The following is a 22,479-nucleotide window of genomic DNA, read 5'->3' as shown; positions in this document are numbered from 1 at the left end:
TCCTGACCTGGGGAGCCCAAAATTGGACACAGTATTGCAGGTGTGGTCTCACTAGAGCAGAGTAGAAGGGGAGAAGACCCTCCCTAGACCTGCTGGCCACACTTTCCTTGATGCATCCCAGGATGCCATTGCCACAAGGGCACACTGCTGTCCGGTGCAGAACTTGCTGTCCACCAGGACTCCAAGGTCTTTCTCCACAGAGCTGCTTTCCATCAGGGCTATTCCCAACCTGTACTGGTGCCTGTTGTTATTCCTCCCCAGGACCCTGCACTTGTCCTTACTGAAAATGATGGAATTGTTACAGCACAAATTAAATGTAAAGCTGGAAGACAATTTTCAGTCTGACCACTTTGAACAAACCACTACAAATTACTTCAGTTTTCACATGGGATCCTCCAGCTGGGAACTCGTGACACAGCTGCAACTTCCATTCAGGTGACATCTGATTTGATCTGGACACCTCTTCAGTGAATGAAGAGCCACAAAGCATCATTCTCCTCAAGTACAGGGACATGGCCTCTCCAAGTTCCTCAGACTCTTGAGCAGGCAACTGAAGAACTCTCCATCAAAAAGGTAATTTCTCACAACCAGTTCAAAACTACTGCACCTGCCAGCTGGAGCAGGAAAGCCATTTCTGCTGAGCTAGGCAGTATAGTTAGATTGATAAAGCTAAGAGACCTCACGCTGCTTCACCTGCAGCCCTGACTTCCTGCACCTCCCTCAAGAATGAGTCTCGCAATGGTTTCTGCAAGTTCTTCAGCTTTCAACTCACTGAAGAAAAACATCAACAACCTCCAGCTCTTCAAGTACCTATATATATACTTGGCCAGAAAAAAAGCCCCATGGAATGGCCCCTAAGTCCCTGCAACCATTTTGGATGACTTCAGTTTCTTACATATAAAAGACTGCAAAACACTTCAGTGAAAAATTAAAAGCTAAGGCAATCTGAAAAACCTTCTTGGTAGTTTCAAGTACTTCAGATCAGACATTCCGGTCCATAGGACCCTCTGTGGGCTGGGAACCAGCTCCAGCATGTTCAAAGCATAACCAACAGCTGGGTGTGAACATGAAGAAGGCAGGTGGGGATGAGGCACAAACAGGACAATCAGAAACCACAGCAAGTACAAGGCATACACAAAGGCAGCTGGCCCTGATAAACTTCATAGATGCCAGTGCCCACCTGAGCTCACACAGAAGCTACAAAGGCTCTGAGCAAACAGACCTGAGATAGAGATCCATTGCTTAGTAAGGCTTTGAGTGGGGGGAAGGGGAGGGTAAGTGCTTTTCTTAAAGGCATTATGAGAAAAGACAGGCCAGCATTCTTCAGACAGCTGAGCTCCTTCATTCCAGTATAAAACACCCAGACAAACATGGCTTAAGACCCATGATCATCAGGATACCATTTTAAAGTTCATATTAAAACCACATTTTATCCAAATGATAAATACTTTCAAATCAGCATGTACAAAAATAAAGGGCCCACTCCCCTCAGGCAGGGCTGGCACAGCTGCAGGTCTGCATGCATCTTAAGGCAGCATAGTTACTGTTGAAGCTAGTTAAGAACATCTTTGGTACGAGTGTGGCACGCTGCTGCTCACGCCCCGGTGTCTCCCCGTGGCAGCACAGGCAAGCCAAGAGGCAGCTCTGCCTCAATTTCTTGCTATGTCTTCCAAATACAACATACAAATGCTTCTAACATGTCTTCCTAGGATAATAGGAGCAAAGCCAAAGATCCTTCTGGCTCGGCCTGGGACTTTGGTATCTGCAACAGAAGGAAGGTGGGAGGAAAGAGAGAGAGTGAACATGGTTAAGTTTCACTCTGGCTAGTAAGCAGCAAACAAAGATGGGTTTAAAAAAGGAGCCCAGAGGAAAGCCCATTTCCCTCAGCATTGTGCAGCTCAACTGCCAAGGCAGGTGACCTTCTTGTGGCCTTCCAGTATCTGAAGGGGGCCTACAAAAAAGCTGAGGAGGGACTTGTTAGGGTGTCAGGTAGTGATAGGACTGGGGGGGGATGGAACAAAGCTAGAAATGGGTAGTTTCAGACTTGGGTGTTAGGAAGAAGTTCTTCACCATGAGGGTAGTGAGACCCTGGAATGTGTTGCCCAGGGAGGTGGTGGAAGCCTCATCCCTGAAGGTAAGGCCACGCTGGATGAGGCTGTAGACAGCCTGATCTAGTGTGAGGTGTCCCTGCCCATGGCAGGGGGGTTGGAACTTGACAATCCTTGTGGTCCTTTCCAACCCTGACTGATTCTATGACAACCATCATTCAGTGCTCCAAGTTCAGGCACATGAAGAGATGACTGAGTCAGGCAAGGGGACAGCTGTACACAGAGCACAGCACCAGGAGGTGTGCACCCACAACGCTGCATCCAAGTCTGGTGGTCCTATTAGAAGTGGGGCACTGAGATACTGCACAGGCACAGCAAAGAGGCTCAAAGACTGGGAAAAAAAGAAAATCTCCAAACGTGATCAGTTGGTAATCACAGCAGAAATCAAACCAGAGCTGACCTGAGGCACAAGGACTTCCACAGACAGAAAACTGGCACAGAAACAAGGGGCTAAGGGGCTCTGCAATGAGGTAGAGAAAGGCCTAACAAATTATAGGCTAGAGATGAAACCAGCCCCAGCTGAGAATGAGACACACATTTCTAACACTGTGGACAACTGACTGGGATCTGGGAAGTGATGGATTCTCTGTGGGCTTTGGTATCAGTCTCTGAATGCTCTTCTGAAAGTGCTTCTATTAAATGCTGGTGACTGAGCCTGCTGAAGGGAAGTGATGGCAGCTAAGGGAACACACTTTGGAGACCTAACGGTTCCCTTTTAGCCTTATAAACCTTGCGTTCATGGACAGTCCAGTTGAGGAACTTTGACCTGGGAGTGAAAGGGAATACAGCCCAGCCCCTCACATGACCTGAAACAAGCAGGAACTGGTGCTTCTGCAGCCAACAGCTCTGGGAAAAGCCAGTAAAGAACAACATCCAACTGTGACTGGGGAATGAGTAGAAGGCACTAAACCAAATGGCAGTTTGGATTCTGCTCCCCATCTATGGCATGAAGACTGGCACTTCCCACAGCACCATGCAAAGACTTGAGAGTAAGTGACAGCTCTGAATCAGCTTCTCTCTCCCCCTGGATCTCTCCCACTAACACTGACTCACTGCTTCACTGAAGTTGATCCATGTGGACACATCAACACACTTTCTGCGCTGCTGGGCAAGTGCAAGGCAGGACTGTGAAGAGGAGCAGGAGCTCTGCACTACTGGCTGCAGGGCCTTTCAGCTGACAGGCAGAGCAAATACCCAGGGCCAGCAACAGGAGCAGCAGCCTCAGCAAATGGAGGCAGCATCCTCCACCCCTGGCTGTGGCCACACTTCAGCCAGTTCCCAAGGGCTGTGGAAGTCAGAAGGTCTGGGTCTGTCTCATGACTGCTGGGAATCCTGACCCATTGCTATAGCAACAGGAGCTCACATGACTGCTGCCTTTAACGAGCTCCCTGTGTGTGGCATCCTGTGCAGCACACACCCATTGTTCACCCCTCACCCTGCCTGGGCACTCTGTGCCCACCCTCATTAAGGAACGATGGCACCATGGCCAGCTCCACTCAGTGACCACCTTAGGTCCAGAAGCTCAAAGGAGGCAACCAAGGGGGCAAACTGGGCACAGATTACCTGAGTGACAGCAGTACCAGAGCAAGGCAAATCCTGCAGCAACGCTGAAACATGCCAGGAAAAACACTGGGCCTGAGGAAAACCAGAAAGGAGAGCCATGAACACACAGCAGAGCAGAGCAAGCTTAGCTCAGCTCATAAATCACCAATTGATATTAATATGCATAATTAAGTGTATTCAGATGAAGCTAACACATTGACAATTATGTTCTGTGGCTAACGTGCCATGAAGCACATTTACTGTAGTGTAATTAACTCTTACTGGAGTTGCTTTGACACCTGTGCACCTCTGCTCATCTGGCTGTATCTTAGGAAGAGTGCAAGGTTCCACAGGTGGTTTTTCCTCACTCCACAACTTTCTGCAAAGCCCCTTTTAAACACTACAGCAAGAGAGTAACCAGGCCACTGGGACCTCACCACACTGTAGCATTTTACTCAATGAGCAGCCCCCGCTGGGTCAGTGCCTTGCCTGTGGACCATGTGAGGCTGCAGTACTTCAGAAGCAGATTTTTAGGGCTCTGGGATTTCCCCAGAGAGGTTCCACAAATTCCACTTTGATGACAAAAGCCAATACTCTTGTTAGCAGTTTTGCTGCTCAGTATCAATGTACAGTAAAACCCTTCTGATTCATACTGAGCCACAGTCAAAACCTCATCAAGATCTATACCTCCTTCTTTAATATCTTATATTCTGTTCCTCTTCACTACTTCACCAGGGATATGGCTACAATTAAACTGTTCCTGCCAATTTAAAGCCAGATGTACTGCAGGCTAACACAGTGGAGCTGACATCAGATAAACAGCAAAGGAGCAAGGTCCTGGTTGCCCTTTCAGCTGTAATTTCCCAACAAGGGTGGCCAGCAGCCAGAAAATCTACAATCTGAGGACAACTCTTTCATCACCATCAGTAAGGACAGAAATTATTTCATTTCCTTACTTCCAAGTTCTTGCTCTGTTCTTCCTGTACTGCTATGTTGTTGTCACAATGGTGATGTGAAAAATCCAGCCAGCAATTTGGGTCAGTATTCAAAACACAGGTGAAAAGAGACTGAGTTCAGCTGTGTTTCTACTCCTCCTTGCAGTCTTCTCTCAAAGGAAAGCTGGCAAAAGGTCATGGGTCATAGAAAATACTTTATTCTCCCATCATTATATCCAAATTTCTAAATAAAATATCAAATAAACTTATATGACAGAAGTGTTCACCAGGAACTTGGGAAATTCCTCAGCTTTCTTTCAGATCCACAATTCCTTTTCAAATGATCTTTCAGTGAAAACAACTTTTGCCTCTAATCTGGGCACTGAGCAGAGGAAAGGAAGGAAATTAATGTTTTCCTAAGGAAAATATCCTGAAGCTCACCCTTGCTTGTCTCCCTCTCTGTCCTTGGTTTCAAATGATTTGTACTTGAATTGAAAGCTTGAAAAAAGGGTAACAATTTCAAAGTATTGTTAGAAAAAAAATCATTGATGTCTTATGCAAAATGACAGCAGCAGCCACTGAACAGACCCTGCTGTCCAAGGGGAGGCCTAATAGTGACCTGCCAGTACCTGAAGGGGCTAGAAGGATGCAGAGAAACTCTTTACAAAGGCTTGCAGTGACAGGAAAAGAGGCAATGCCTTCAAACTAGAGCAGAGCAGATTGAAATTGGATGTGAGGAACAAATCCTGCACCACGAGGGGAGCAGAACACTGAAACAGGTTGCCCAGGGAGGTGGTTGGGACCCCATCCCTGGAGATATTCAAGGTGATGTTTTGACAGTGCTGTGGGCAGCCTGATCTAGTTGAGCATGTCCCTGCTGACTGCAGAGAGTGAGCTTCGGAGGTCCCTTCCAAGCCAGACCATTCTATGGTTCTGTGATTCTAAGTGTTGCATAAATAAATAGGAAATGAAGAGTTTAGCTGTAACAGTGCAAGTAAGAAATCCCACTCTAAGTGCTGACTAAACTCCACAGTCTCCTGCATTTCCTGGCACTGCTCTCCTCAATGCCAGCCCAGTATGTTTCCCTCCATTAAATCCACTTAACTCATGACAATAACGACACCATAAAACAATTTGTTACATTAAATGCAAATTACATGATAAAATAAATTGCATCATCATCTGCAAAGCCATTCCATCCAGTGACACTGAGTGCATTTATTTACCCCTGTCATTTAGCATATATTTCTCCTTGTCAGAGGCTATCTCTGCAGAATCTGTGGTTTCTAGAAACAAAAAGCAACACATAGAAAGTTAGTGCTCAGCTCAAGCAAACAAACACAACCAGCACGTGCAAAACTCTGCAAAACAACACATTTCAGGCTTTCAATCTGACCCCCTCCACTCCAGTCCCAGCTGATCAAAATACACGGGCACATAGTCTGAAGGCAACTCTAACCAGCTACAGCAACAGCCTTGACCAAGTTAGGCACTAACCACAGGAGCAACATCACTTTTGTTCCCTGAGCGAGGAAAGCAGGAGCTAAGCCTTCCATAATGCCAGAAATGTTCACTGGAATACATAAAACCTATTTTGAAAGCTCTGTGCTAATGGGAAAACACCTCTGGAATTTCATCTAGTGCCATTCTGGAGTAAATCTCTGTGCCTGAACGCATCTGGCAGACGAAGCACTTGGGACAAATTGCTTGGCACAGATTATTTATCTCAGCTACACAAAGAGCTGCTTTCAAAGTCTGTAGGCACTACATGCTAACACTTAGTGCAAATCACCTTTCTCTCTCTCTCTTTCTGCCAATTCCAATAGAAAAGGAGGTTGACCTTAAGAGTGGTTAGCAACAATAAAGCTGTTTCTGCCTTGGGCAGCTCTTTCAGAGGTGCCTGTATCATACAGGAATAGAGTTGACACTGCAGAGCATGTGTGCAACACCAAGTTGTCACCACGAGTGGCCCAGTAATGTCTTTCCTTTAATGCATGGTGAATCTGCAAACCAACTCTTTTAGCCAAACCTCTTTGTGGTCAAGAGGATTAAAAAAAAAGAATTTAAAATAATAAGTAAAAAGAGATTCAAATTTGGCTGTCAATAGGGAAGGATTTCAGACTGCTCTCAACAAGACAATCTGGAGCTAGGTGAGGTGCCTTGGAAGACACCAAGCCAGCAATGGGCGCCTGCTGTCAGGATGATCATCCATGTTCCATGCTTAACAGGTCCCTATCAGCAGGGCGACAGGGCAGCCTTCAAGCAGAACAGAAGCATCTGAGGCACTCTGCTGCAAAGCTGGAGAGCCACCGAAGCAGGAAGGGCTGTTGCAAAGCCCCCAGGGCATGCTCTGTATTAATGGCAATCTTGCATCTCCTGCCTGCTCCGAGGGATGTCCTCCCTATGTGTTCTGGCCAAGCAATCCTCACACTGCACAAGAGAGCACAGCAAAATCTCTGTGCTTCTGTCAAGCTGTCACTGTGTGGAACTGATCTGATCCTTTACTCTTCTAGTCTAGGTCTGGGCAACCTGATGTAGTTGAGGATGTTCCTGCTGACTGCAGAGAGGGTTGGCCTAGATGACCTTTGGAGGTCCCTTCCAATCCAGACCATTTATGATTCTAGGTCAGCATCAAGAGAAATAAGAACATTTTGAGTCATCTGGGATCTCCTGCTTAGCTTTAATAGCTCTGAAGCTGTGCATGCCATGTGCCTTATCTACCCTCTAGTGGGAATTCCAGATACTGCTGAACATTTCACTCTCATTCTTCCTCACATGGACAAACTCTGTCAGTTCTGGAAATTCTCTCTGCTAAATCTGACAAATTCAACTGCTGCTGCTTTGAGTAACATGAAAATGGGATGCTAGAGGTGGGAATGATCATGCCTCCAGTATGTAAAATGTTCAGATTCACTTCTAATTGAAAAGGGAGCTTTTCCTTAGGAACAAAATTGCTTGTGGTTTTTGTGTCCAGTGCTGCAGAGATCTTTATTCAACCCAGAATGCAGGAATCTGCTTTCCTTAGAGAACTCACAAGGAGCAGCAAACACAAACACAACTATCCCATTAATGACCTGCTTGAGTCAATAAAAGGAAGCTGCAGAATCTCACCCTGTCACAGTATTTGAACTCAGTTACTGAAATTATTATCATTCTGAGGATGGTAACAAAGATAGAGAGAATTTAATGCTTAAAATGGTTACTGAAGTACTTTCAGGTAACACAATGGCAGCAAAATAGGATTGGGTCACCACAAAGAGCTTTGTTTCTTTCTGTGAAGCACTCCTAGTGCATGTCCTTGCTATGCAGAGTCTGAATATGAGAAGCACTAACCCTGCCTCCTCATGTGGCTCTCATATGGATCAGGGGCATGTCTGTGCTAAAAGAGAAGCCCTCATCTGACACCCTCTGCAGGCTTCCTCTCAGCTGATTTGTCCAGGCATGACAATGGCATGAGGCAGCCTAAGAGCTCATCTCTGCACACCTTCCAAGGGAAGCTTGATGGCTGTGCATGAGCTCAGTCACAGCTATGCTTGTTCAAGTATGCTGCTGAACTTGGGCATATCCACTGTACAGACACTGCCTGTGTGGGATGCACTCAGGCCTTGGCTACTGTGGCTGTTGAAATAACACCTTTTCAGAAATGGCCTGTACAAAATGGTACTCAGCATTAAGAGAGATGTTACTCTGTAACCACCAGAGACTCTTGAAAGCTTATTCTTAGTGACTACACTAAGACTTCTAAGTTGCTGTTAATAAAGGCTGTCTGCTGCCAGAAAAACCTGTTGCTCCTGAGCTCTAGCTGAGTAAAACCAATAGGTCTAAGAGTATTTGATTCAAGAACCTGTTCCTTCAAAGGGCATGACTTCTTCAAGGGAAAGATCAGATCAGAAGTGTTGCCTTTAAGCTGTTACCATGCCAGCAATTTGGATCTATGCTCATCTGAAATTCTGAGGCAGGGATGGGCCCAGATTTTTCCATTGCAAGAGGGTTTGGGTATGGATGTTGAGAGCTGAAGTAACTTGAAACCTCTCTGTGCAGGGAGGCAAATGGTGCAGTCTTCCACCAGTAGGTGTCTGTGCTGGGCAGACACAAATTCCTTTTTCTTCAAATGGAAAGATGAAACACAGCCACAAAGTGCAGTATCTTCAAAGGTCATCACCATGTGACACACCATTTTCATCCCAGAAATAAAAGAGGTCTCTTTGATTTTTTAAAAGGTATGGACTTTTGGGTTGGATCTCACTGGACTTTACAGACACCTTCAAAATTTCCCCTGGCATCTAACTGTGGAGTTTTTTTACAACAGGAAATCAATTGACAGGTGAAGCATTACTGCTGTTAGATACTTCGTAAGGATTCTTTAAACTGCAGTCTCTTTGCAGCTTCATTAACCTAAATGTGGCAGCTTTCCCTCAAGCTCTTCAAGTCCTTTCAGGATGCCCGAGTGTATTTCCCACACATTTGGAACCATTGTTTACTCCACTTCATTAGATAGGGAAAAAAACCCCAACAACAAAAGCCCTTGAACCCCAGCACACAGCAAGCTTTATCCAAGGCTGACAAGCCAGGCTTGATACTTGTCCCTACAGAAATGAGCTCTTCTGCAATACAGAACCAAATCTGTTTGAGCCTCAGCCCTTCTGAAGCACAGATGTGTATGTCTCAGGGGCAGCTCTGAGGACACTGGCCAGGTCTGTCAGCTGCACAGACCAAGTCCTGTGGGGTTAATGTAACAGCACATCATTGCAAGGGCCTATCAATGTTTGCTTTGTGTTAAACTAGACACAAGGAGATTTATGGGCTGAGGGAAGACCCTCTGGGCCACCAGAGTCTTACACTTCACCTGTCTGAGGCTTGTAATGTCCTCATGTGCTGCAAGTCAGGATAAACACAACGGAAATAAGCAAACAATTAATTAGCAAGGGCTATGGAAAAAGGAACTACCCTTCCCAGCAGCTATATTGCTCTCTTACATGTTGCACTTAAACCTAAACTTGAAGCCCTTTATGACTTTTGAGAAATCCCAGTCAGAAGGAATTAAGGGATACCCCAAAAACTATTTAAACAACCTAAATATCATTCAAAATTCATTTGTAATACACCCATGCAGAAATTCACAACTCAGCTTACAAATCAACTTACTCAAGATTTTCCTGCTTGGCAGGTCATTATACAGCTCTTCAGCATTGATCTGCAGAGCCCTGTAAAACTCCTGGCAGTGCCTATCCCCGTTCTTTTGAAGGTGCTTTATCAGTTCTGATAGTCTGGTATGAAGTGATGCCTTTGGGTTCCTGAACTGTAAGAGAGAAGCACACATCAGAAGAGAGATCACAGCGGCTGGAGGTCAGTTTTACACCACTTTACAGTGTGCTAGGGGGTGATTTATATTTGGTAAAAGAGAGGAAAAAACAAACACCTAAAGGGTGTCCCCTTTGGGGGAACCTAAAAAGGACACACATGCACTACATAGCAGCCTCCACCTTATAACAAAGTTTCATGTTCTCAAGTTTTCCTTTAGTTGCCCAGTAATGATCGCCCCAAAAGTTCACACTGCTGACCTTAGTTGCAAGCATTGCAGCGCTCATCACCCCGAGGTTGGTGTTTCATTGTTTCCAGCACAATTAGTTGCTGCAAACCCAGTGCAACGTGCACAAGCTCTCCTGACTGGGGTAGCATGGCAAGCAGCTGCAGAAGGAAGGACTTTGTAGCCCAAGATGTAAGGAGTATTAGGAAACCTTACCAAGAAAAGACACATCAGAGTGATCTCAGCCACTCTGGGAAAACACCCAGAGCCATTCCCATCAAAGCAGATAACCTTTGTGCTGCACTTAGGATCGATTCTTGCACCGCGGGGGGGCAGGAATGCAGCACACCTTATACAGCACTCCTTGCTCTGCCCAATTCCCACAAGCTTTACTGGATATACTGAGACTGCAAGCTTCCCAAACAACAGTGTTGACAGGAACTTGCCTGGCTCTATGCAAAAGCCTTTCATTTCTGTCTGCTAAGTGCAGAACTCACAAGCTACACTTCATGGATTCCATCTGCATTTAGGAATGAGCTGTTCTTTGAGTGTCCATGTCACACTAGCCAGGAGTCGACTACACTGAATCAGCTGATGATCTAGCACTTCTCTACAACACCAAAACACTCTTTACCTCTATGGAGTTGGATTATGACAGATTTAGCCCTAGTTTTCCTAATGTTCAAACACTGATATGCCACTGAGATGTGTGCAGACAAGGAAGTCAGTAGAGGGCAAGTTCCAACTGTTAGAAGTAAGATCTGAGAAGCTTTTAACTTTCACTCTGAGCAAATGTAAAACATCTTTCTGCCTAAAACCAGCTTCATGCCAGGGAAGGCAGCCTGGCTGCAGACATACCATCATCACTGGAAGATGTTACTAACTCCATCCACTTTCCACAGCTCCCACACTTGCAGGTGGGACTAATGCCCCCCTCCTCTACCAATACTGACTTACAGTCACATCAAGCAGCAGCTAAACCTGAGGAAGCTAATACAGGTGGTTCTGTGGACATAGCCAGACACAATTTTCTCATTTAAAGAGTGATTTCCCATTGGAATGGGCTGCCCAGGGAGGTGGTGGAGGCACCGTCCCTGGAGGTCTTCAAGAAAAAACTGGATGGGGCACTTAGTGCCATGGTCTAGTTGACTGGATGGGGCTCGGTGCTAGGTTGGACTGGATGATCTTGGAGGTCTCTTCCAACCTGGTTGATTCTATGATACCCCACACCCAGACTGGCATGCAGGGCATTTGGTCAGGCAGTGGAGGCAGTACTGTGACACAGTGGTTACAAGACAGGGTGCTCCTGCATGAGTGGCATCAGACCTTATGGCAGCAGCCGTGGCATTAAGCTGCTGCAAGTGCCCTCTCCCATGACCACTTGGCAGAGGACGTGCCAGCCCTGTGACTTCTCCTCTAACACGAGATCCCAGACACAACTGGTCAGCAAGCACGAGGTGAGGAAGGATGGCTGCATGTGGCACCGAGAGGCAAGTATGGAAGAGAGCAGCTGAGCTACTGACCCACAAGAGCAATGCAACACTCGAGAGATTAGAATACAAATTCACCAAGTTACCTTCTCAGCTTCTGCATTGGTAAGGATTTGGGGGTAGACTCTGTTAAGCTGCAGAATAATTTTATCCACCACTTGCTCATTCAGTCGGCTGTTGCTTGTAAGGAAATCCTTGTCGTGCTGCAGCCGCTGCCAGTACGACTGATCTGGGGAGACACAACAAAGCAATTAGCAAACGGTTCATTTTCCTAACAAGGGTTAAATAGCTCAAACAGAATGACCACCACCATCTCATCTTAGAAAGCTGAACTGTCTGTTAGGGAAATGGCACACAGACATTTTCAGAGAGACATCAGTTGAAGCCCCTGACATCAGGCTGCCTGTCTCTTCCCAGCAGAAGGCAGCTCTATTTAGATGTCAGGCACTGTAATGAGTTTAAACTGGCAGAGAGGGGATTTAAATTAGATGTTAGGAAGCAGTTCCTTACAGTGAGGGTGGTGAAACACTGGAACAAGCTGCCCAGGGAGGCTGTGGATGCTCCCTCCCTGGAGGTGTTCAAAGCCAGGTTGGATGAAGCCTTGAGTGGCCTGTTCCAGTGGGAGGTGTTCCTGCCTATGGCAGGGGGTTGGAACTGGATGATCTTTGAGGTCCCTTCCAACGTAAACAATTCTGTGATGGGCATTTAATCAACCACTGATAATGAGTTTTCTATCATTCATCCAGTCAGGTGATAGAGTTTAAGACTAATGTTTTATATCAATGTTCATCTGTAAATAGGCACAGGTCTCTGATATCAAATGGTAGGAGGACATGAATTTGGCTTCTAATTGTGCCTGTTACTGACAGTGGCACACAGCAGCACAGGCTTGGTCTTGCCTACTCACTACTGTGGTTCAGCAGGGGGTGGGATAGGAAGGACACAGAGAATCTCATACAAGTAGGCAGAGCCAGGGGCTGACTGAGCTGCAGTGACTCGGCCCTAACACCACCCAACCCTCCAAGAGTTCATTGCTGCCTTTTGTCTGACTTGCCCAGCAGAGACTGCCCAGACTGAGACAGAAGTGGAATACCAGCAACAGCATCTCTGCCTAAGAGCCATCAAGTTTATCAGGGAGGGTCTTCTGCCTTCACACAGCAGCAGGGAGACCCTAGGGGCATTCAAAGAGCAGCCTGTTTTTACCGTGGACATACACTCCAAAACACACACAAATAAGCAACATTCTTTTCAATCAAACCTCTGCAAACACACAAATGCAGACCTGCTGTTGGTTTAGGCACCACTTCCAAGCTGACAGCAACGGAGCACAGCCTTCCCTAGAGATGCCTCCTGAGCCCCTGGATTAAGGTCTGGGCAGAGGCTGGCTGCAGGGGTTACTGTGCTCTTATCACATTTAGAGAAGAGAATGTCTATGGCCATGTCTGAAGTGTTCACATGTCAGCACTTCACAGCCTAGCAGCACAAAAAACAAACACAGAACACCACCAGCAGCACCTTCCCCATTTAAAGGAATTACAGAGGTTTGATGGTGTTGTGGCTACCAGAAAATACAGAACCATTCAACCTTTATGCCCTGCAATTCAGAGAAGAGAAAAGAAGGAAAAGACCCACAAAACCTTGGTGTGATGCACAGCACCTACACACAGCTCGTGTTCCTTCTAGGTCATGACTGGGGTCACACATCTACTGGTGTGTGTACAGTTCTGGTGTCCCCAGCATAAGGACAACAGGGAACAGGAGCAAGTCTAGAGAAGGCCACAAAGATGATCCAAGTGTTGGAGCACCTCTGCTGTGAGGACAGGCTGAGGGAGCTGGGGTTATTCAGCCTAGAGGAGGTGTCTACAGACAGGACTAGGGGGAATAGTTTGAAGTTGAGAGAGAGCAGAGTTAGACTGGATGTTAGGACGAAGCTCGTCGGTAGGAGGGTGGTGAGACTCTGGAACAAGCTGCTAGGCTGTGGATGCCTCCTCCCTGAGGGAATCAAGGCCAGGTTGGTTGAGGCCTTGGGCTACCAAGTCTAGTTGAGAGGTGTCCCTGCCCATGGCAGGGGCTTGGAGTAGATGATCTCTGAGGTCCCTTGCAACCTGAGCCATTTTAGGGTTCTATAGTAGCGTACAGAGAACTGTGAGTCTACAAGCAAAGGAGGGTTTCAGTCCCATTCTGACAGCATCTGATTCCCTGGTTTCTGCTGTCTGCTTCTTCCCCAGCCTGCTGTCAGGGCAGCTTTTTAGTGCACTGTCAGAAACACACAGCCCTGACAGTCGCTGTGCAGCTCCCTTTTGTTGTAAGGAGTTCCACATGATCCGGTTCAGGGCTGAGATCAAACCTCTCTTCAGACGAGCTCATCAGCACAGACAAAAGACTGAGGCAAGGACGGGAGACTGGGAAGCCGTCGATGCAAATACTCTCCGAGGACTCAGGTGCCACACTCCCTGCAGCATCCCCTCCTTCTGTCTCAGCTACATGATTTGTAGTGACGCTTCAGTGCCACCAATAACTCTGTACCTTCTGAAACTTACACAAAACACGCATTAAACTGGGGTCTTACAGCTAGCACAGCCACGGAACTTCAAATGCCGCTGTGACACTCAAACAACAAACCACAGCAAGCGCTAAAAGCGCGACAAGGATCCGGCAGAAAGAGCACACAAAGGGAAATAGGAGGCTGCGAGTGTCATCTCCTACCCCACTGCTGCCTGTCCTTACTGACTCCTGCACTCACAAGCAGGTGTCTTAGCAGCAGCAATTACACCAGTGAAGTTAGCTGTGACCAGCTGATCCCACTTAAGCCAAGATCACCTGCTGAGCAGTCAGGAGGACTCCATCCCCAGCCTGAGCAGGGGCTTTCTGCTGGTGCATCGTGTCACAGGAGTCAGCCTCTGTGACATTTCAGGAGTGCTCTCTTTGCTTCCATCTAAGCCAAAGGGCAGGAGAAGGGAACGAGATGAAACTCCTGCCCCCTCTGGCTGCTGCTAGCCAGACTGTGCCTGCCAAGGACAGCTTGTAAGCCTGGCTCGGGCATCTGCAAGATGCTTCTCCCATCACATGGGATCTCCGTTTTTCAGAAGCACCCACAGCACAGCCTGCTTCCTCTCCATTCTCACACAGACTTGAACCTCCTCCAAATGGCTTCAGGTCAGTATTTAGGAGAGAGTGCAAGGTTTACAAGTTTCCTGAAGAGCAGTTATCAAGCTCAGCACTACCTCACATAAAGGCAGAACAGATTTAACTCTCAGTATCTCACCTCTCTCCTCCAAAATCTTTTGTTTTGCCTCTGACTCTGAGAAGTCTCTGCCCAACCCACACCATTCACACTTAGGGTAGACCAGAGAAGTGAAACTTCCCAACAGCACCACTCCCAGTGCAGAACTCTGCTCCACCTGCTTAATGTAAAGCAAGCAAACAAAGCCTCACCAATCCTAGCAGCTGGAAGGTGGCACCCTGCTTTGGAGTGATAAGGGTATCTGGCAAGCACACATGCATGTGAAGCCGCCACACAATTCTCCTGTGCCCAGCTTGCCACAGGAGCTCTGGCAGCTTGGTTACAGCACACGCTTGCCTGCACACACTGCCAGCCATGGCCCAGTTATGGGGAGACAAAGATGTCCTTGCTATGAGATTTTATAATCATTGCCCTTGTGCAGCAGCTTCTTAACACTGAACACTCTCATTATTTACATTCTCAAATAACAGAAACCTTAAACCAGGTAACTTTACTGCTGCAGCAAGGCTGCTGATGTGCTGTCAGGCCTCGAGAGCTTTGGGAGTGGTTGGCTGGGATATGTTACATCTCACTGCCTGAAAGAGATGACACTTATTGCAAGGAAAACATAAAACCTTTATGCAAAGAGGATTTTGATTTTAAGCAGGAGTCACCCCAACATTAAAGTTAGCCAGTGCTGGCCTAGAAAGTTCAGAGCAGCACAGCTGGGTCAATTTACCAGACATAGCAGCACAGGCGTGCCACTGACAGGCATTTTAACACCCTCAGCCTGCAGGAGGATTGCATCTAGCTCTGAAGTTGTAATTTGGTGTTCTTGCAGTTACACCTTCTCCACCAGAACATCCATCTCACTGGGTTTAGTTTCGTCCACAGGCTTTGGACTCAGCCACAGGTTTGCTCAGGCATGGAGCTGGAATGGAGGAGTCTGCAGGCTTTGACACTGCTGGCAGTGCCTCACTGAACAGAGACACCATGGACAGCTGAGACTGGCCAATATACAGAATCATAGAATTAGTCTGGGTTGGAAGGGACTACAAGGACTTCCCATCCCCTGCCACGGGCAGGGACACCTCACACCACGTCACTGAAGCCAACCTAAAGGATGCTTAAAAAAAGGCCAATGTTTTCCTTACTCCTAGGAATTGTAAACTTGTCAAAGAGCCTGACAGGAAGCTCCACAACTGCTTTTGGAAACATGGCTGAGAGGAAAACATGACTAATGGTTTCATGTTATTGACTCAGAACTGCTCTAAGGCCATGGAACACCACAGACAAACCGCTTCCGTCTCTTCTCCAGAGCACCAGCAGCCTCTGGCATAAATTGCACACACACCACACCCACACACAGAGCCTGCACCTGACCAGGCACACAGAAGGGAAGAAAATGCAGGTATCATTAAAAAGTATCAAAGAAAGGCAAGAGAGAACTTGTTATTTGCACCCAGCAGCTCCTCAAATAGAGAATAAACCACATGAAATCACTGCTGATCAGTGCACAAGCAGCAAATGACAGTAACAAAGCAACACTTGTCATTTTTCACTTGCAGATGAACCCCCCCTCCACTGCAGCCCTTCATAAAATGCTGTTCTTCCTTTCCAGATGGGCAATTCAGCTGCTGGCAATAGCTGCAGAATGACCCAGCCATTATACTAAGTGCTGGCATTTTAAGGCTGCTGAAATGTATTCTGCTCTTGGAAGAAACAAGGCTCACAAAAAATCTGATTGCATGCAGCCCTAAGGTGCCAGACTGCCTTCTGCAGCGCCTGCAGGGGAAGCGTCAAGGACAACAGAGTCACCCTTCTAAAGCCCTTCCGAACTCACCAGCAGAATGTGTTCACAGGGAGCTTGTCAGAGAACTCCTAACCTAGGCACTGGCATGCCAGACCTTGGCAGCAGCCAGGATGTCAGATGAGTGCTGTGCTGCTGGTACTCCTGCTTCATAGGCCTGTGCTGGGGCATCTGGTCCCCGTGAGGCATCACTAGTCACCAGCACAACGCACTGATAACACAAAGCACAACTTCCAGCGGCCATCAAAAGCCTCTTTGTAATTACTTAATTACACTTAGCATAGAAGACCCCATGCCATTTTCTGTAAGCGGGGTTCTGTTGCTCACAGCCTCCCCAGCACACCCTCCTCAATGATCTGCTTTTGCTGCCCCTCTGGGATAAAACCACATGGCCCTGGAGCCCTGCCACTTGAGGCTGGGGTTGGCATCACCACCTGATATTTACCACAGCAAATCAACAAATTGGCTGCACTTCAAACGTGCGTGATCAGCCCCTCTTCACCGTGCTGCAACTGCCCTCACCCACGCTTGGGCCCTGGGAGCCAACACCTTAATTCAGGCAGGCAGACCTTCCAATTATTAACTCCACCTATGTTTATGCAAGGACTCTTGATACCGTCTCTGACACCACTCCATCTTCAGTTTGTTTTCTCCTTAACACCTCCCTCAGTTTATTAAGCAAACAGGAGTGAACATCACAAGCAGATAAATTCAAATACAGCAGCCACAAAACCCAACACATCTCTCTGGCATGCTCCATGACAACACTCATCATTTGCACGCATCCATCCCAGAAACCTCAACGGTACCTGCTAAGCAACACAAACACAAGTCCTGGTTTCCTGTAAAACTCCTGAATGATCTCAAAGGCAAGAGAGCTGACGTTCATGTATGGCCATGAAATCCATGGAAAGAGACACAAAATGTCTCTCCCCCCAAAAAAACAGTGTAACACAAAGCTTTTGGCTTTTCCTTTTGAAGGGCCTAAACAGGGATTCTGAGGATATGAGCAGAAATCTTTCTGCAGAGAAATGGTCCAAGAGGGCCAGATTGCAGATCACCAGATGCACCCCAATGATGAGCAACTGGTTAGCTCCTCTGGGATGGATGTGGCAATACAGCATCGAAAGGTGCTGTGCCACCCTCTCTAGCCACCCTCACCTACTGCCACGTGTTGGTGCTACTGGCAAGTTAGTTACCAGAAGCCAAGAGCCTTTGAAAGCAAGTCATACAATCACAGAACCACCACAGCTGGAAGAGACCTTTAAAATCATCGAGTCCAAATGTTAAGCCAGCTCTGCCAAGCCATCACTAAACCATGTCCCTCAGCACATCTACACAGCTTTTAAATCCCTTTAGGGATGATGCCCTGGGGGGTCTGTTCAGGGCTTGACAACCCTTTTGGCGTGTATTTTTTTTTTTAATATCCAATCTAAACCTTCACTGGTGCAACCTGAGGCTCTCTCCTCCTGCAACAAGACCAACCCCACCTGGCTACGTGCTTTCAGGTAGCTGTAACAGGTCAGTATCTCATCTCTGTCTGAATTATCTTTGAAAAACACAACATAACAAATAATAACGCAGTGCTCAGCTTCTAAAATGCTTTTGCTACTGGAGCGTACCATTTGTTCAGAGACATTCCCACTTCTCCGAGTCTCCTACGCCGGCTAAAGCAGGGCGGCCCCTCCCGCGGTCAGGCGCGCTGCGTGCACCGCCGTGCAGGGGGCAGGACCTTGAGGAGCGGAAGATGGAAACTGGGCAGAAGCAGCCCATTTCTCTTCGCTGCCACATAACACGGGGCGGTGTGCCAAGGTCTGGCGAGCACCTCGCAGCACGCACGTCGCGCTCCTGCCTTCCGCAGGGTCAGACAGTCCCCGAACCGGCTCTGCCCGCCGCCGCAGCACCCGCCGCCGCTTCCCGAACCGCCGGGCCCAGCCTGCGGGCTGACGCTGCAGAGCTGCCCGCAGCCAGCGCTAAGCTGGCGGCGGCACGGCCGGGCGCTGCCCGCTCCACAGGACCGGGGTGACGCCGTGCACCCACCCGCAAAACAGCCACCCCAGGGCCCAGCGCCGAGCCGCGGCTCCCGCCATGAAATCCCCTCGCAGCAGCCGCGCTGGCCGCGGCCCGAGTACGGGGCGCCGCAGGCACCAAAACACCCGCCCTTGCGCAACGCGCGGTAACGCTCGGGTGGCTCTCGTCACAGAGCCCACCGCGAAGCGCTGCCGCCTCCTGCCTGAAGCGGTCCCACTGGCGGTGCCCCGGGGCCCTCCCTGTCACCCTGGGGCTCTCTGCGCCCCGCACTCACCGACCATGGCGGCCCTACCCGGCCGCCGGCTGGCTGCGGGCCTTCCTGCTGAGGACGGCGGCCGGGCCCGGGCCGGGGCAGGGGCGGTGCGGAGCGCCGGGCACCGCCTCCTGGGCGCGGAGGAGACGCTGCCGCAGGCGGCAAAGAGGAGCTGCGCGCCTGGGGCCTCGCCAGGTGCTTCCGCACCTCATCTTGCGACTCTGCTCTCGCCTTGACAGCTGTGGAAGGGCTGATTGCCCTCAGGTGCAGCCGCGGCATTGGCCCCTCACAGGGCGTTCTGCAGCCTGAAAGGGAACAGCTGCGGGGTGTGAAACAAGTCACTGCCACGCCACGGTTCGATTAGTAACGCCACAGTCTACTTTTCCACAAGCAAGTGAACTTTTCAGAATCCCCTGTCTGTATTCTCATCGCATCCCTAGGCAATGCATACTTTCTCCTCCTGCTACAGCACCGCACGCGTTTGCTCACACGCACTTGCAAGGCACAGGGCAAATCTGAGCAAAGGCTTCTCAAGTCCGAGGAGCAAGCACAGTTCCTCGCAGTCAGCCAAGTCTGCACAAGTTCCCAAAGAGGACGCAGGAAAGGATTTAGCGAGGACTTGTCTTTGGCCTTGGATACACGCTGTGCACCCTCTTGTGAGACAGGGCTCCAGACAGCCTAGGGAGTTTCAAACAGAACGAGAAGAGAATTTGCTGGCAGTTTGCAAGTGCTGCAGCTTCGTGGTGCCACGGGGCAGGTGTGGCACCCAGCCCCAGAGACCGTGCTTGGGCCATACAGGACGTTTCCAGCATGGCCCGGGGCAGCATCTGGGCTAGAAGTTTAGCCACACAGTCATGTCACTTTCTCCTAGATAGCTGCATATTCTCACCTCTGGTTTTGGTGTCCAACCTGCCCTGTGAGGACAGATTCTAGCCTAGCATTGCTCTCCAAAGACAGCAGCATTCCATCCCAGTACCATGGCTCTGAGGAGCTCATTGCAGAGACCTTCCTAGTGAGCATAGCCAGAATCACAGAATATATCTGGCTGGAAGAGACCCCTAAGATCATCCAGTCCAACCTCTGACCCAGCACTGAAGGCTCAACATTAAACCGTGTCCCTAAGCACCAGCTCCACATGGCACTTGAACACCCCCAGGGATGGTGATTCCACCACTGCCCAGGGCAGACCATTCTAGTGTTTGGGAGCCCTTCCAGTGAAGGAATCAGAACTGCTCTAAGATTATTTGCACTTCCATTAACAAATGAGATACCTCCACCTCAGCATTCACTCTTGAAAATGTTGGTCTGTACCTTCATACCACAGATGAAAGCAGCTTCTTTAATCTCTAGGAAGTGTAAGAACATGAGGGGGAAAAAACCCCAACAACCCTAATCGAAATATTTTTAGTACTACCAAATGCTATCACATTTATGGTGCATGCCCTTGGGAAGATGAATAGAGTATAACCATCCTGAGTTTCTTCCATTTACCCTCTGGAATCCAGATTTCATCAACAGCTTGAAGAGAGATTTAAAAGTGACTGCACATAGAGACCTTGAGGATGCCTGCATCAGAGCGATTTTTGGCAGTGTATGGTAGTAATAGAAATGGGCACCTTGTGGAAAGGAAATGGTCATTTTTTAAGTCCTTTCATTGTGTATTTTTAAGATCATTTCATTTGTATATTAAAGTATTACAGCAGAGGTGGTGCCTAGTACTAACAAGCAGCTGTAGTGCTGAGGATTTGATTTTATAGCCACTCAGTACCCCTGAGACTTCAGTGCATTTTGTGCTCTGCTAAAGAGTTTTCCTGGAGTCACTACTGGAAACTAAACCAGGGCTCTGACAACCTGGTTGTCCTAATGTGACACAGACCCAGATCTCTGATATAAATCTTAAATGTTTGTTTTTTTTTTCCCCTGCAGTCTGTTTCCCAGCACTGAAAGTGAAGTGGAAGTGGAAATCAATCATTCAGGAAGGCAGCGGTGTACAGTGCCACGCAGCTTGGGGATATTTACGTCCTACAGACTCGGATAATGATACGAGAATGAAGAGTTAAATATATCTCCTACTCATGCCCATGGCATGCAGGGCTCTTACAGCCGTTATCACTCTCAGTCTTGGCTTGGAAAGAGGTCCCCGGGGAGTCACACGGCTGCGGCAGAGGAGAGGGACACTCCTCGGCATGCATGGGACACGTCCCTGGGGAGGCACATACACGGTATGATCCGTGACATTCAAAAAGCACAGCCAGGCAGGGCGCACACATGCTCAGTACCACTAAGAGCGATGAGCTCTACGCAGACGGCGCTGCAGAACCCTGGCAGCCTTTGAGGCCAGTGAAGCTGATTTGTAGGGCTCGTAGGCTGGGCAGCACTGGAAGCTCTCGCTTGCTGCTGGCGGCGGCATCGGCAAAGCCCAGCTCGTTTCCTAAAGTCTGTGGCTCACTTCAGCTTGCTGTCTCCCGAGCTGAGTGCCCTGCCCAGCTGCGGTTTCTTCCTCAGCGCCTGAAGGACAGCAGCTGCATTTCCTGGTTAGCTAATCACAAAAGCCATTGCTGTCCCCCCCCCCGCTAACCCGACCGATTTGTTTATTTGCGTGAATTATTTGATTTACTAAATATTACCCTTGTCCTGGCAGCATCGGCATGCAGTGTTTGCTTGTTAATTGTTAAAACACAATACGGGTTCTCATTTTCCCACAGCTGAAGAGGACTGGATCGCTTTAAGAGCAAATTAAATCCAGACAGTGCGGGCAGTCCCTTTAACAAAGTCCCTCTTTGTGTTTAAGAAGATACAATGAGATATTTCTTCAAAGCTCAGCTTACAGACCAAGCTCCTTTCAGCAAGTTTGAGCTAATAGTTTATAAAAACAGACTGTAACAAGGACAAAGCAAGAGAGAAGGCAGCAAGGGGATGGCCACTCCCGCCAGAGCCACTGCCGCTCCTGGCTCCGCGCTTATGTCCCTGCAGCTCTCCAGAGCGGTCATTCCTCCCCAGTTTCCCGTCTCAAACACGCACTTACATGTCCTGTAGAGCATCATCCATAGGCTTCACGGGGCCGTGCTGCGCACGCCGGCGGGGCAGCTGCGCTGCTCTCCTCCTTGCCTGGAGCAGCAGAGGTCACTCCCAACTTGGAGAAGCGAAAGTACCCTGGGAAGTGCGAGTCTGGCTGTGCGCAGCCAGCAAAGGCCTGCCGGGTGTGCGAGTCACGGCTGCCCGAGCTCACAGCCGGCGGTGCCAACGCGGGGCTGCCCGAGCTCACAACCTGGCAGTGCCAGTGAAAGGCTGCCCGAGCTCACAGCCGGCAGTGCCAGTGAAAGGCTGCCCGAGCTCACAACCTGGCAGTGCCAGTGAAAGGCTGCCCGAGCTCACAACCTGGCAGTGCCAGCGAAAGGCTGCCCGAGTTCACAACCTGGCAGTGCCAATGAAAGGCTGCCCGAGCTCACAGCCGGCAGTGCCAATGAAAGGCTGTCCGAGCTCACAACCTGGCAGTGCCAATGAAAGGCTGTCCGAGCTCACAACCTGGCAGTGCCAATGAAAGGTTGCCCGAGCTCACA

At 48.8% G+C, this 22,479-nt stretch overlaps 1 protein-coding gene across 2 annotated transcripts; it reads right to left on the bottom strand.

The window, feature by feature from the left end:
- Nucleotides 1–1,319: 1,319 nt before the first annotated feature.
- Nucleotides 1,320–22,027, bottom strand: CARD19 (caspase recruitment domain family member 19). Of its 2 annotated transcripts, none has more exons than XM_064156275.1 (6): nucleotides 21,945–22,027; nucleotides 11,689–11,831; nucleotides 9,731–9,884; nucleotides 5,812–5,871; nucleotides 3,672–3,743; nucleotides 1,320–1,762 (listed from the first exon to the last, which is right to left on the bottom strand). In XM_064156275.1, the coding sequence occupies exons 1-6, from the start codon at nucleotides 21,961–21,963 to the stop codon at nucleotides 1,650–1,652; spliced, it is 561 nt and encodes a 186-aa protein (XP_064012345.1). In that variant the 5' UTR covers nucleotides 21,964–22,027; the 3' UTR covers nucleotides 1,320–1,649. The 2 variants fall into 2 exon arrangements, with proteins under 2 accessions (XP_064012345.1, XP_064012346.1); XM_064156276.1 differs by lacking the exon at nucleotides 21,945–22,027 and adding an exon at nucleotides 18,941–19,133.
- Nucleotides 22,028–22,479: the final 452 nt, after the last annotated feature.

The sequence above is a fragment of the Pogoniulus pusillus genome, chromosome 16 (genome assembly GCF_015220805.1).
Source record: "Pogoniulus pusillus isolate bPogPus1 chromosome 16, bPogPus1.pri, whole genome shotgun sequence".
Classification (NCBI taxonomy): domain Eukaryota; kingdom Metazoa; phylum Chordata; class Aves; order Piciformes; family Lybiidae; genus Pogoniulus; species Pogoniulus pusillus.
The sequence above is the reverse complement of the archived record's forward strand: the minus strand, read 5'-3'. Positions and strand labels throughout refer to the sequence as shown.

Coding starts and splice junctions, on each gene's coding strand:
- CARD19 (XM_064156275.1), bottom strand. Junction 9,885..11,688: donor CCAATGCAGAAGCTGAGAAG/GTAACTTGGTGA, acceptor TCTCTCTTACAG/TTCAGGAACCCAAAGGCATC. Junction 3,744..5,811: donor ATATATGCTAAATGACAGGG/GTAAATAAATGC, acceptor GGTTTTCCTCAG/GCCCAGTGTTTTTCCTGGCA.